Here is a 12,869-nt window from a genome sequence, read left to right on the forward strand (position 1 = left end):
GAAAGGTGTATGTGTGTGCGCGCGCGTATGCATGTGCGCGCGAGAGAAGCAGGCAACCCTTTTCCACTCAGTGTTCCCACATACCCAAAGGTTTTACAACCCTGGCACAGAGCTTTAATGGGCACAGTGGAAAAGCAGTTTAACCTAAACTGGAGCAAGACAAGAATATGTTTAAAAAACACAAAGTGCTACACTGAGAGGCTGCTGAGTTCACACAATACAGTAGCTTCTCACTCAACAACTGTGCATCATGTGCCAAACTGTTACACAAAAGAATACATGAAAAAAAAAAGAAAACCTGACAATCCTTTATTAAGCAATATTCATCCAACAGGTCTCCAAATCTGACATCCGTAAATAGAAAACTGCATACGTTTCTGTGCACATTGTCACCTCTCAGGATGCATTTCTTGTAAATAAATAAATAACACTTTTATCTTTCAAAACATAAGGGCATCTGCAAATGGAGGCTTCTCTAAATCACGCCACAGAGAACGTGTAGCGCCTCGACTCTAAGATGTAAAAGTTATTCTCTCCTTCATAATTTAACATGGCATGCGAAATATAGATATCTGTTTAGCAAAGCAGCTGCAGTACCACAGTTGTTTGAGAGTCTTGATGGGAGGAAACGGCACAGGATGGCACGGTACGATGCTTTGATTCAGCCGATCCTTAACGCTTGCCGAACGTAGAGATCTCTTTTCATAAAAAATATTTCTACAAAACTATTCAGCAACTCTCGCAGTGTTCAGTTGTTTTAGCGTCTGGTCACAGATGGCAGCGAGGGTTTGTCTAATCTCTACTACACATTTGAAGTGGAAAATATAAAAGCTTCAGTTCAACTCAAACCTGTCACTCCAGCTCGTTTACAGGAAGAACTCAGCAAGAGAAGTGATTGATTCTATTGAGCAACATTTAGGTAAAATGGGCCAAAAATTTACCAAAAGTTGAATTCACTCTGATTCACTGCATGTTTTTCAGTCACACTGAGCACACAGACAGAATGTTACACTTTAACCATGCATAGATAGTCTTGTATAGATTGTGTTTTGGCAGAAAAATTTGGCACGTGTTCAAAACGACACAAAGGTCAGAACATTTCCACAGAGCATTTGATTCACAAACAACACCGATAATTAGCAAATAACCTTTAGAAAAGTGTTGGAAGCACAGTGACGTGGGGACTGAGTGCACAAACATCTGAAAAATGTGAATGTCTGCAAAAAATATCTCTCATTTCAATAGATTATATCATTTTGTCATATTATCTTCAAAAGAAAGTCTTTCAAAGTCAATATAAAGGGATGAACAAAACTCTGTTGTGCTACGTGCCACTACAAGGCTTGATATTAATCTAATATCACCTGCTGTCATTTGTCTGTGAATCAGATGCTCCACTGACACCTTGAGTTTGTAAAAATGAAAACAGGACAATGTTCTCACTGACTGCAGTGTTGCTGAATTTGGGCCACGACACTGACTGTGGTGTCCTGTTAATGAGAAATGAGAAAACAGCAGCTCCGTGACCGTTTGAAAGCTCTCCAGAGCAGAGCGGTCCGTCAGAGTCGAGTCTCTAGTGTCAAACAGCGAGCGGGAGAAGGTAGAATTTGCAACTTTCGGTCTGTCTGGAAGGTGAATGTAGTGCTGACAGACGGCGGCAGAAAAGTGCTGCAGTGCCTCCGATCTTCATCGGTCTCCTCTTCCCTCCGCTGGTCAGGTCTCGAAGTACTTGTAGATCTGAGAGACGTACTGCATGACGCTCTGCCAGTCCGGCCTGTCGGTCTTCATCAGCTCCTCGATGTCCTGTTTGTACAGTCACAGAGAGAGAGAGAGAGAGAGAGGAGGGAAAGAACAGCGATTCAGAACAAGTGTATTTTAGAGTTTGTAAAACTTTTGAGCTTTATGAACACCAGGTTAATCAGCCGAAGCCAAATTCTGCTCTTTAAATCTGTTTTTTATACAAATAGTTTATGTATTCTGCAGGGAAAGCTAAACGTGTGATCATAAAAAAAAGCTTTTGCCAAATGCCATGAATATGAATGTGAGGGCTTTAAAATCTTATAGCACCCCCATTAGCCCAATTACTTTTTAAACACTTGAACACAGAAAAAAATATGCAACATGTGCACTTTTTATCAAAACAGACGCACAGATGCGACCCAAAACCATGTCATCCTTTGCATTCTTCATGGTTACATTAATTGCATTTGCGCTCTAATCTACAGACTATGAGACTCTGATCAGCTGTGTGGAGCTGCAGCGAGACGCTCGGAGACAAATCCTGGCCGACAGTGATGAGTCAGACAGTGAAGCAGGCTTTCACATGACTCCATGTCGAGCCAGTGTCACGGCAGCTTCCTGTACACAGTCACCTCTTCTCTCTGAGCTGTATCTGAGGCTTTGTTAATGCAGCAGATGAATGGAGAGTAAAACACAATCAGTAGACTAGAGAGACAGCCGGTGGCAGTCTGGTTCCTGTAATTTATTTGTTTATAGTATTTTTAAGTCACTGACATGGGAACAAGTTAACCATATCCAAACTGGCAGCCACAAGCATGTAATGGAGAATTAATAAGTCAAAGAAATGTGAACTTTGGTCTCAGTGAAACATTTAAATCACATAAATCACTTCCTGGACGTCCTGCTGGCTCCTCCAGATTTAGAGCGAATGAGCCGTTAGGATTGATTTGTGTGTTTTCAAAGTCATCATACAGCAATTATCTTTAGTTGGAAAAAAATCAAAACACATTCATCTGTTTTATCATGCACATTAAAACAAGAAGCTGTCATCAGAGAGAGGGTAACAAGGCAAGACGTCATGCACAGATGTAAAACAGGGACGTCATGTTAGTTTCTGTCTCAGGAGGCAGTAATCAGTAATCACTTCCAAGATATTTTAAATGATGTAGTGCAGCTGAGGTGCCATCAGTATGTACAGAGGAAAGATCAGACAAGAAATATTTCATTCCTGCTGGCAGCAAAACTGCAGCAGATTATTCCTCTAAATCTTTTTTTTTTTTTTTTTCTGTTTTCACTGGACGTACTGTAACCAGGAGTGTGAGCAATTAACTTCACCTGGTCTGGTGGCCACACTTTCACTGGCAGTGATGTGTGTGTTTTATATGAGAATGAAGAAAATACAGTGAATGCAGTGAAAATAAAAACATAAAGGCAGTGTGTGTGTGTGTGTGTGAAGTTTTTATGAACAACAGCTCCTGACATCTATGACCTGAAACTAAAAACATGATGATTTTGTTTGAATTCTGTTTGCACCTGATTTAAAAAGACCTCAGTAAAAAAAAAATCTCACTCAGCTTCCTGGTATGAACGTTAGATTCTGCCTCATCACACTGTTTTCTGCCAAAGTTAGAACAGTTTTGGTTGTTTCATGTGAGAGATTTTTCTCACTGGTTTAAAGTATGAAGTGGGCGAGGCTCAGGTTAAATCACCTTCAATCAGATCTGATCAAACACCCACACAGTCCTGATGATGCAGATTAGCTCTGTTTTTGAGTGTTAGTGGGCACTCAGACCCAAAAGAACGCTGTGTTTAAAAAAACGTAAGGGGCTGCTTGGTGGAGACGAATTGTTTCAGGTACTGGTGAGACGATGAAATACCATCGAGGAAGTCCAGTTTGAGTTATAGATCCATCCAAACAAGCGCTTTATAATTCTGGAAAGTTATCAGGTTATCTTTTCTCATTCAAATGAATGAGAGCGCTGCGTTTTTTCCACACAGCGCTAAAGTCAGACTGAACACGGTCTTAAACTTATTTTTCCCCAAACTTGAACTTTTTGTTGCTTATTCAGTCTTATTTAGAATATTTAATCTTAAAGAGAAAGGAAAAGGAAATCCACCCTAAAACTGTTCTTCTAAAGGAGTGGACACTCTAGACTTGCTACATGAAGCACATTTCACTGTGTTTGTTTACAACATGACGAAACATTGAGGTTATCTCACTAAGTGCTCTCTTAGCCTCCTTCAGTGGAGCAGCTGCTTGTTTCTCAATCATTTTGGAGGAAAGCTGCTGATTCACAAACCAACAAAGCTAATCAAACCCAATTATATCTGAATTATGAATTAGCTTATTTTTTTCTCTTGAAGCAAAGTCTCATAGATCTCCAGTGTGCAGTGCTGGAATAAAATGCTCGAGGCGATCCAGCAATAAAAGAGTCGGTAACTGATATGACAGAGATAAGCTCATGACTGTCATGGTCCAGTAAAAATGGTCCAATAAAAAGCTTCTGGGGCGTCTCTGTTCTGAAGCATCCTGTAAGTTTGACAAATCAAAGTGTACTGTTTCCAATTCGTCTAATCAATGGATCCCCGTGTGTGTGTGTGTGTGTGTGTGTGTGTGTGTGTGTGTGTGTGTATGACTTAAGTCACTTTCAGGGACACACACCAGACTTAAGACCAGTTGATTGTGCAACTGGAGACAAAAGCCGTTTCCCCAGTTGGTTAAACACTGATTGATATATGTCTATGTAAATACCCCAGAAAGTGACTTTAAGGTAGAGTCAGTCATTCTGGAGAAAGATAGTTGATATTTAACCTAAAGAACAAATACGTCCCTTCCTTCTTGCTCCTTCAGAAGCTCCGTCCCCCAAATTTACAGACGTGTGTTGCCAAGGCAACAACCAAAAGAGAAATATGGTGGAATCCAGAACGATGTGTCAGCTGTAGAGTCACTTCTGTTCTTCTCACACTTTATCACGAGTGCAAAAAAAAATCATCTCATGTGGGTACAACAGTCCAACCACGCTCTGCCTCTCTGCCGCCTCCCCACTTCTCACTCAACCTGCGTTCAGCGTCTCTGCCGACTGTCAGCTGCAGCGACCAAAATAGTTTGTATGTCTGCATGTTTGACAAAAAGTATATAAAAGAACAATCTTTCCCCAGAATCACTGACTCTACCTTTAAGTAAACCTGTGGGTTTGTGTGTGTTTGTGTGTGTGTGGCAGCTCAACTCACCAGGGAGGGTTTGATGCCAATGCTCTCGGCCGCCTGGAAAGCCAGGGTCAGATTCCGGACCTGAAGAAAAACAAACCATTGGGTGTTGAGACACTGAAGCCGCCATTCTCTACTCGCTGTTATATCTCAGTACCACACACAGAGTTAAGTACAACAACAATAAACTCACAAATACATTCACGAATCCCACAAACACCAAAAATGCAGCCTTATACATCTGTGAGCCTTGGCTTGTTTGTGTGCATATTTCAGTGTATTATATTATCTCTTATGTTTATTTGATAAGTGCAAAGCTACACTGGGCAAAAACAGACACGTCTGTGAGCCTAATTAACACCCACATGAAATGGATCTCTGTAGATTTCTGTCTCTTTCTATGGGAATTTCTCCACAAACAAGAAATGATCATTTAAAACTTAACGAGTGAAACACAAACTGTCCTATAAATGGAAGTGAGCAGCTGAACTCATGAACATTATATCTCGTGCTTCTCACAATCACTTCAACCATCATATTAACTGTCTCTAGACATCAGCACAGCTGGAATGATGAATTAGAAAATTATAAAGTCTTAATAATTAGTTCTGCAGGTGTAGACTGGTTCTTGAAAGAACAAACTTCCCCTGTTTCACCAAAAATATACAATAAATCCATCTATAAAGTTGTTTTCTTAAAAACATCTATGATAAAGGGTGAAGGAGGGCAGTAATGGGATTACTGGAAGGACAGATTATACTGGGAAGAGGTTGGGTGTTTGGGCCTCGGGGAAAGTCACTCAGCAAGAGTTATTAAAGCCAACACGCGTCTATTGAATTATTCAGAGAGATGGGCCACGCAATGTCTCTGTCATCAGCTTAATGTTACGCATTCACATCGACAAGGCCGTGCGCACACGCCTTCATTTGTCACGTAGGATGTGTCAGGTCTGCTCTGAGGTGTTTGTCTATTGTTTTAATCTTGGAGTAGACTGAAAGACCTGCAGAGGAACCATATTGTTTGCAAAGTTGCCAGCTCGTTATTGTATATACCACCTGCATGTCCACATTGCAGAGCTGTCAACACCGAGCTATAGCTGCTGCTCTGTGCCTGGGATCACTTACAGTTCGACTACACAAACGCCACATTCATAATTCATCCTCGGGGTGTCTGTTAATGCTGTGTGGACAATATGGCAGGCTTATAAAATGTATACAACTTCATAAAGGAAGTCTGTTAATGTGCAGCTTAATGGTGGAAAAAATGACTCTTGGCAAAATAGCTTCAAAGCATTACAGGGATTTTATTTTCCTCTTGGCAAACATTCTTCTGTCAGACCTGCACTGTGTAAGCAGACCATTTTCACAGTTAATAGGTTCACATTTTCCACAAACAACTTATTGTGGCTTTATGTGTGGTGTTATTTTGGAGACACAATTCTGCAAGTCTAAATAGAAGACAGGACAACAAAAGGCTGAAGGTGCAGTTTGTTTGCTCGACTCATTAATCAGAGAGGACATTCAGACTATACTTCTGAGGAAAAAAAACAAACAAACAACTTGTTTCCAAGCAATTGTGACTGCATTTCCTGAACACGTGCTGGAGGTCTGACAGATCGATATCTTCATGAAATCATTTTGTTTTTAAATTTGTGAATTTTCTCAGAAAAGCCTCCAGTCAGGAAGTGTTGTAGTGACCCTTGTGGTTAATTGAGCCATTGAAACTCGCTGCGCTGTACGTGTGAAGTAGCTCAATCTTCTGCTACGAACTGACACGAACACACAGAATTGCTCACATATGGATGTAAAAACTTTGTGTGGGTCATGACCGAAGTGATGTCTGAACCCAAGTATGCAGTTGAGCCAGCAATTGGATAAGGGGGTAACATGAGAATTGTACCTGTTTTTTTTTTTGTGTGTGTGTGTGCGCGCATGTGTGTGCGTGTGTGTGCGCGCATGTGTGTGTGTGTGTGTGTAGTCTTCCTGATAGTGTTCTACCTTATCTTGACTGATGAGTTCCTGGTAGGGGATGTGGGCGGGCAGATATGTATGCAAGAGGGCACAAAAAGCCAGTCCATCACTCCAACTGCTGCTGAAGTTGGTCACATCAATATTCTGTAAATCGGAAAAAAGACAAAAATCATAGAGGTCACACAAACCACGATCAATATCACACACTCATAATAAGCTTAAAATGCCCATAATTTGAGTGGAAGAGCTAATAGTCTTTTGGCAACATGAACAGGCAATAAAAAAAAGCCATTAAGTCACAGAACCACAGGAAACAACATGAAAATTAAAATGTAATGCTATTATGTGTGGGTCATGTTTCCTTTAGAGGATGTTTGAAGGATCTTCTTAGATCCCCTTTAAGCCTCTGTGGTTCTCTCTGATCTCTCCTCTGGGTGAAGAACGTGCATAGCGGCACGTCCAGTTTGTTGTTTTTTGTGTGCGTGTGCAATTCACAGAGCATCATCACCTCACACTCTGTATTCAGGGTATTCACAGTCTGATAAGAGTAGAGTGTTTGAAGGAAATACTTCCTCCAGGCCATTGTTGGGTATTTGCAGGCTCCCCGTTGGATAGATCAGTTATTTCCGGTGTCTCCCTCACGGCTCACATACTTCTTTTTTAAAAAACTTTTTATTTATTTAATTTTTGGTTATTTTTTGGTTGAGTTTTTAAAGATGATTTTTTTGTGCTATTTTTGCCTTTGTTGGATAGATAATAGTGAAGTGGCAGACAGGAAACAAGGAGAGAGAGAGAGAGAGAGATGGGTACGACATGCAATAAAGGTCACTGGCTGGAGTCAAACCAGGGACGCTGCAGTTATGTGGCATGCGCAGTAGCCATTCAACTACTTTAAACTGAACAAAATCAACAACAAAACAACATTAATAACAAAAATAAAACTAAATCTAAAAATAAAAGGGGGCATTACTTTCTCTTTACAACCTTTGATCCATTCTATTCAGTCCTACTGAGAACACGGCCCATCCTTTCTCTTGTATGCAGCCCATTTTCCCCGGCATTCTTCCTTAGATAAGGAGTCAGTTTTTCCACGGACTATATTTCCTGTACAATGTCCAGCTACTGTCCTGGTCTTTTGGGGGGTCACAACCAGCTCCTCGTGATGTTTTTTTTTTACATGCAAGTATCAGTAGTTTGAAGAGATAGATGTCCTGAATTATGTCACCAGGTATTAATCCCAGCTATTCAATCTGTGCCTCCCTGGGAATCTTGTAACATAAAATCTCCTCCAGAATCTGAATAACCCTGTTTGTATTTTTATACATGACCAGAAAATATGTGAGTGATTGGCCTTAATTTGCCCACACTGTCTCCAATATTGCTTCTGTTTACCCAGTTGTTGTTTTTTTTATGTGGGATGTAATAAAGAAGCAAATTAAATTCTTCCATCTGAATTCCCTCCATCTTTTAAAGTTAGTGGAAGTTTGTTGCCTTCTACACATGGAATGCTAATCACTCTTTCACAGTTTAATGATCAATTCAAGTTCCCATTTCAATTTTAAATCTAGTGAATTTCTGCACCTCACAATAAATGTGTTAAGTAATACTTAACACATTCACACACCGATCCTGGGAAATCTACAGCACTCTGATCCAGAGCCGCCATCCAGTGCAGGTGGACATAAAGAGATTTAAAAGCAGATGTGTGAACATTATGTTCGACATGACAAGACATGCAACAATATGAATATGTGTGTAATAACTGAATATGCAAATTTCACATCTTGCTTTAAAAATAACAACAGCAAGCTCACAATGGCAATGCTAACATGCTAATGTTTAGCAGGTATAATGTTTACCATGTTCACATCTTAGTTTAGCATGTTGGTATGCTAACAGTTACTAAATAGCACTATACACAAAGTTTTGAAGACATTTCACTAAAAAACTAAACTGTCAACTCAATGGTGCCTCTAAAGGAACAACTGGACATCACCAAAGTCAGGAGACTTTATCCTCATGGACACGATGAATGTCTGTACAAAACTTCATGGAAATCTATCCAATAGTTGTTGAGATATTTCGGTTTGGACCAAATAAAAGACAAATATTGCCATCCCTACAGCCATGCTGCTAGTGAGGAAACAAACCTCCAATATATTACACATTATTACACTATTGTCTGATTGTAGCCCAATGTGTACATGCTGAAATTCTCCTCTTTCCTAAAATCAATTTCCCACTGGGGCGTACAGCATCTGCTGTGGATGTGTGTGGTACTGGTCTAACTGGGAGGTGAGTTGTCTGTCTAGGTGAGACTAGCAGACATACTGTAATCAATTCAATCAATTCAACAAAAAGCAGAAAAAATCAAAACAACATCAAACACAGCAATTGAAAACCTGTTCAAAAAGTGAATAGAAACATTGTTTTTTTTAGTTGTTTGGGATAAAGCACTGCATTAAATATCTTTGGGTACATCGGTGCATCTGTACACACAGCATTAGCACCAGTGAGATGTGAGAGATTGGACATGCAATCATATGTTTGTTTACTGTCTTCAGTGCCTGGCCCTGAGGACCAGAGTCCTGCTGATTTTCGTTCTATAATCTAATCAGGGACTGATCCATACATGTGAGGCCAGGTGAATGTAATTAACTACCTGATAGGACAGAGAAACGACAGAACTCTGGCTCCTGAGGACAAGAATTAAAAATCACAGCTCTGAGTCTCTCCAGTAATGAATATCCCCCGAGCTCCCAAGAAGTGTTGACAGATTTGTTATGTCTGATTGCCTTCACTTGTGTGCTTTGGCTTTATGGAGACCAGTTCACTCAGCTTGAAGTTGGATGTAGTTTCAAGTCATGAGGTTGACCAAGAAGACAACTGTGGGACAAGAGCAAACAGTTTCATGGTTTCTGGTTGTGGAGCTCATACTCACACTGATGTGAGCCTAGCTGTGTTTAGTACTGCTAACTGATATGAAACTATGTCTTTAGCTGAATGTGATCTTATTTTCATCTAGTTTTTCGCCATGTGGTGGTGTGGCTCTAAGGATGTCGATGTCAGTCAATCGGTTGGTCGACCATTTTGGTCCAGACTGAAATATCTCGACAAACATTTAATGGATTGCCATGAAATACCGTACCGACATTCATGGTCATCAGAGGATGAATCCTACTGACTTTGGTGATTCCCTGATTTTTCCTCTATCACCACCATGAGGTTTTCAGTAAAATGTCTCGACAGCTGTTGGATGAATTGCCATGAATTCACATTCCCCACAGGATCTAAAAATTTGGTGACCCACCCCCCCCCCAGCACCATCATCAGGTCCAGTCCTATACTTCCCATCAGCCTCAGCTGTACATAAAATTCAGTGCTAATAAGCAAATGGTAGCATGCTAACATGTTAAACTTCGATGGTGAACATGGTAAGCATTACACCTGCTAAACATAATTTGCAATTTGAGCATGTTAGCATGCTGATTTTAGCATTTAGCACAGCCTCACAGAGCCGCCTCCATAGCTGTAGATCTTGTTTAGTCATACAAAGTCATGATTGGTTCATATTAATATACAGTAAATTGTTAATTATGTTATTGTTAATCATATTCCTGAATCTGAAATTGCTAGATTTTGAATATTCCTTACGGCATGCCAATGAGCGTTGTTTGCTCATCTCATCTATGCGTTTGTGTGGCCAGTTATTTCTGTCCAAAGCCACAGAGCACTGATGGTCACAATGGGATCTGAAGGAGCAGCTGTTTCATCTTAATGAAGCAAAACAGGATGCATAGTCCTGGGCTCAGGCTTTGTTTACGATATACAGCCAGTTTGTGTGTTAAAACAATCACCAAAACATCATTTACATCAACAACCGCCTATTTAATCACCACATGGATACTAATCAGCACATACTATCAATTTACGGAAATGTTTACGTAACTCTCAAAAGCTAAGTGATCTCTATTCTGCAGGTAACATTTTGGTAATCTCGTTTTCATCTGCAGGCTGAGATGGTGTAACAGAGGCTGAAAGCGAGAGTGGTTTGATGCACGAGTCTCCTCTCCATCAGTCACTGCCTGTCTGTTATGTCTGGAGGGCAGACCTGTGGAGTCATGTCAGCCCACATTCCTCTCATAACTCCCCTCTTCTCTCTCTTAGCTGGCTCAGCAGCACCACTAGTAGTCTAGTCAAGTCAAGTCAAGGCAGTTTTATTTATATAGCGTCAAATCACAACAGGCACTTTTCACATAGAGCAGGTCTAAACCGTACTCTTTAATTGATGCAGTAACATTGAGCGTGAGCGTGTGTGTGATGTATGTGCACATTAACCCACACACACACACATAGAGGGAGTTATAGAGGGTTAATCAGAACCCAGAGACTCCCAAGACCAAGAGAGACAATGACAAATAAGCTGATAAAAGAGGTTGCAAAGGGCAGTTTGTACATAATATGTGAGGGAGAGTGTGTCTGGGTGTTGTGGTAGTCTGAGGAGAGCACATGTCCTAATCCAGGCCAGGGCCGGTAGGTATGTTCGAGTTCAGGGTGGGAGAGAAAGAGGACGAGGGGGTTGGGGGTCGTTCAGGGTAGGAAAAGAGGGAGAGGCATGAATGCTAAAACAGCAGCGGACAACAACAGCTCTCTGGGAGCCGGCTCAGAAAAGCAAACACAGCAACAAGCGACAGGAAGCGTCTCGCTCGGCACAAAAGGCAGAGCCGTCGCTTTTTAGGGCTCAGAGAAAGAGAGTATGAGAGAGAAACAGTGGATTGTACAAAGAGAGGACTGAACAGAGAGAGCAAAAAAAGAGAACGTCAAGTTAATCTGTGTATATTGGCTTTGGCCTGCCTCCAAGTTTAAAGCAGATATGATCTATGATTGTATCAATAGTTAAATCAAGGGTGAAAATGACATTTAAAGCAGGTAATAAACTACACACACACATTCTTAGATAGACTAGAATGGCCCGATGGTACAGCATTCATTCTCTGCCTTTTAATACTGCACACTTTTTAATAAAAAGGGACCGGTTATTTGAAAGATCTTAACGATGTCACAAAATGCAGACAGTGAAATATTTGCAGCTACATTAGAGACTGCTAGAAGTTGAAAAACTGGTGGAAAATTGATCTGTTTTTGTAGATTTAATCGAATTTTTTTTTATTTTTTTGCAGAGTTCACTAAACATTTGACTGCAACTAACAATTATTTCTTATTATCAAGTCAGAAACATCTGAAAACGCCCATCACAGTTTCCCAGAGTCTAAGTTGTTTTCTTCAAATAACTTGTTTTGTCCAACTAACAGTCCAAAACATCAAGAAGTTCAGTTTACAATTATATAAAACAGAGAAAAGAAGCAAATCATCACAGTGGAGATGCTGTTCAACATTTGTGTTTGAAAAAATGACTTCAATCAATCATCAAAACTGTTAAAGATAATTTTTATGCTGATCATTTCAGTTCTACATGGAACTTCATCCTGCAGACAAACTGCTGCAGAGGACATTACAGGCCAAGGCCATGTCACATCCTGCCTGGACAACAACCTCTATATGCTGTAAAACATTTGGAAATGGAATTCACAGATGAGCTGGACACGAGCCAAGCACTAAACACCACAGAGACAGCACTTCAACACTGTGTGCAGCAATACAAGATGGGTGTGTGCTCTCTGCAGCTCTATGTAAATGCTACTGGACTTTTGACACGTTCAGTAGCAAGGAGTAAAGCCCCTCCGCTATTGTGTTTTCATAACACTTGACCCCGGATGTCAATGTGCCATTATTGCAATATTAAGCTCTTGCTTACAGATAAAGAATGTAAAAACACAATGTCAAAGCACAATGCAGCACACGGCAGGCAGGGGAGGAAGGAGGATAACTGTGACACGCACACATGGTTTGTTAAAAAGCCATTAGTCTAAAGGGTGAAAGCAGGAGACATCA

The 12,869-nt window shown here is 40.6% G+C and overlaps 1 protein-coding gene across 5 annotated transcripts in view; it reads right to left on the reverse strand.

The window, feature by feature from the left end:
* Window positions 1–287: 287 nt before the first annotated feature.
* specc1 (sperm antigen with calponin homology and coiled-coil domains 1) overlaps window positions 288–12,869 on the reverse strand; it is an 83,178-nt gene continuing 70,596 nt past the window's right edge. For all 5 annotated transcript variants that reach the window (XM_067607544.1, XM_067607545.1, XM_067607543.1 and 2 more), the window contains 3 exons: window positions 6,945–7,061; window positions 4,972–5,031; window positions 288–1,803 (listed from right to left, as the gene is read on the reverse strand). In XM_067607544.1, coding sequence (XP_067463645.1) covers window positions 1,714–1,803; window positions 4,972–5,031; window positions 6,945–7,061 — 267 coding nt within the window. In that variant the 3' untranslated portion in view covers window positions 288–1,713. The remainder of the gene's footprint in view (window positions 1,804–4,971; window positions 5,032–6,944; window positions 7,062–12,869) is intronic.

This window comes from Thunnus thynnus, chromosome 13 (genome assembly GCF_963924715.1).
Source record: "Thunnus thynnus chromosome 13, fThuThy2.1, whole genome shotgun sequence".
NCBI lineage: Eukaryota > Metazoa > Chordata > Actinopteri > Scombriformes > Scombridae > Thunnus > Thunnus thynnus.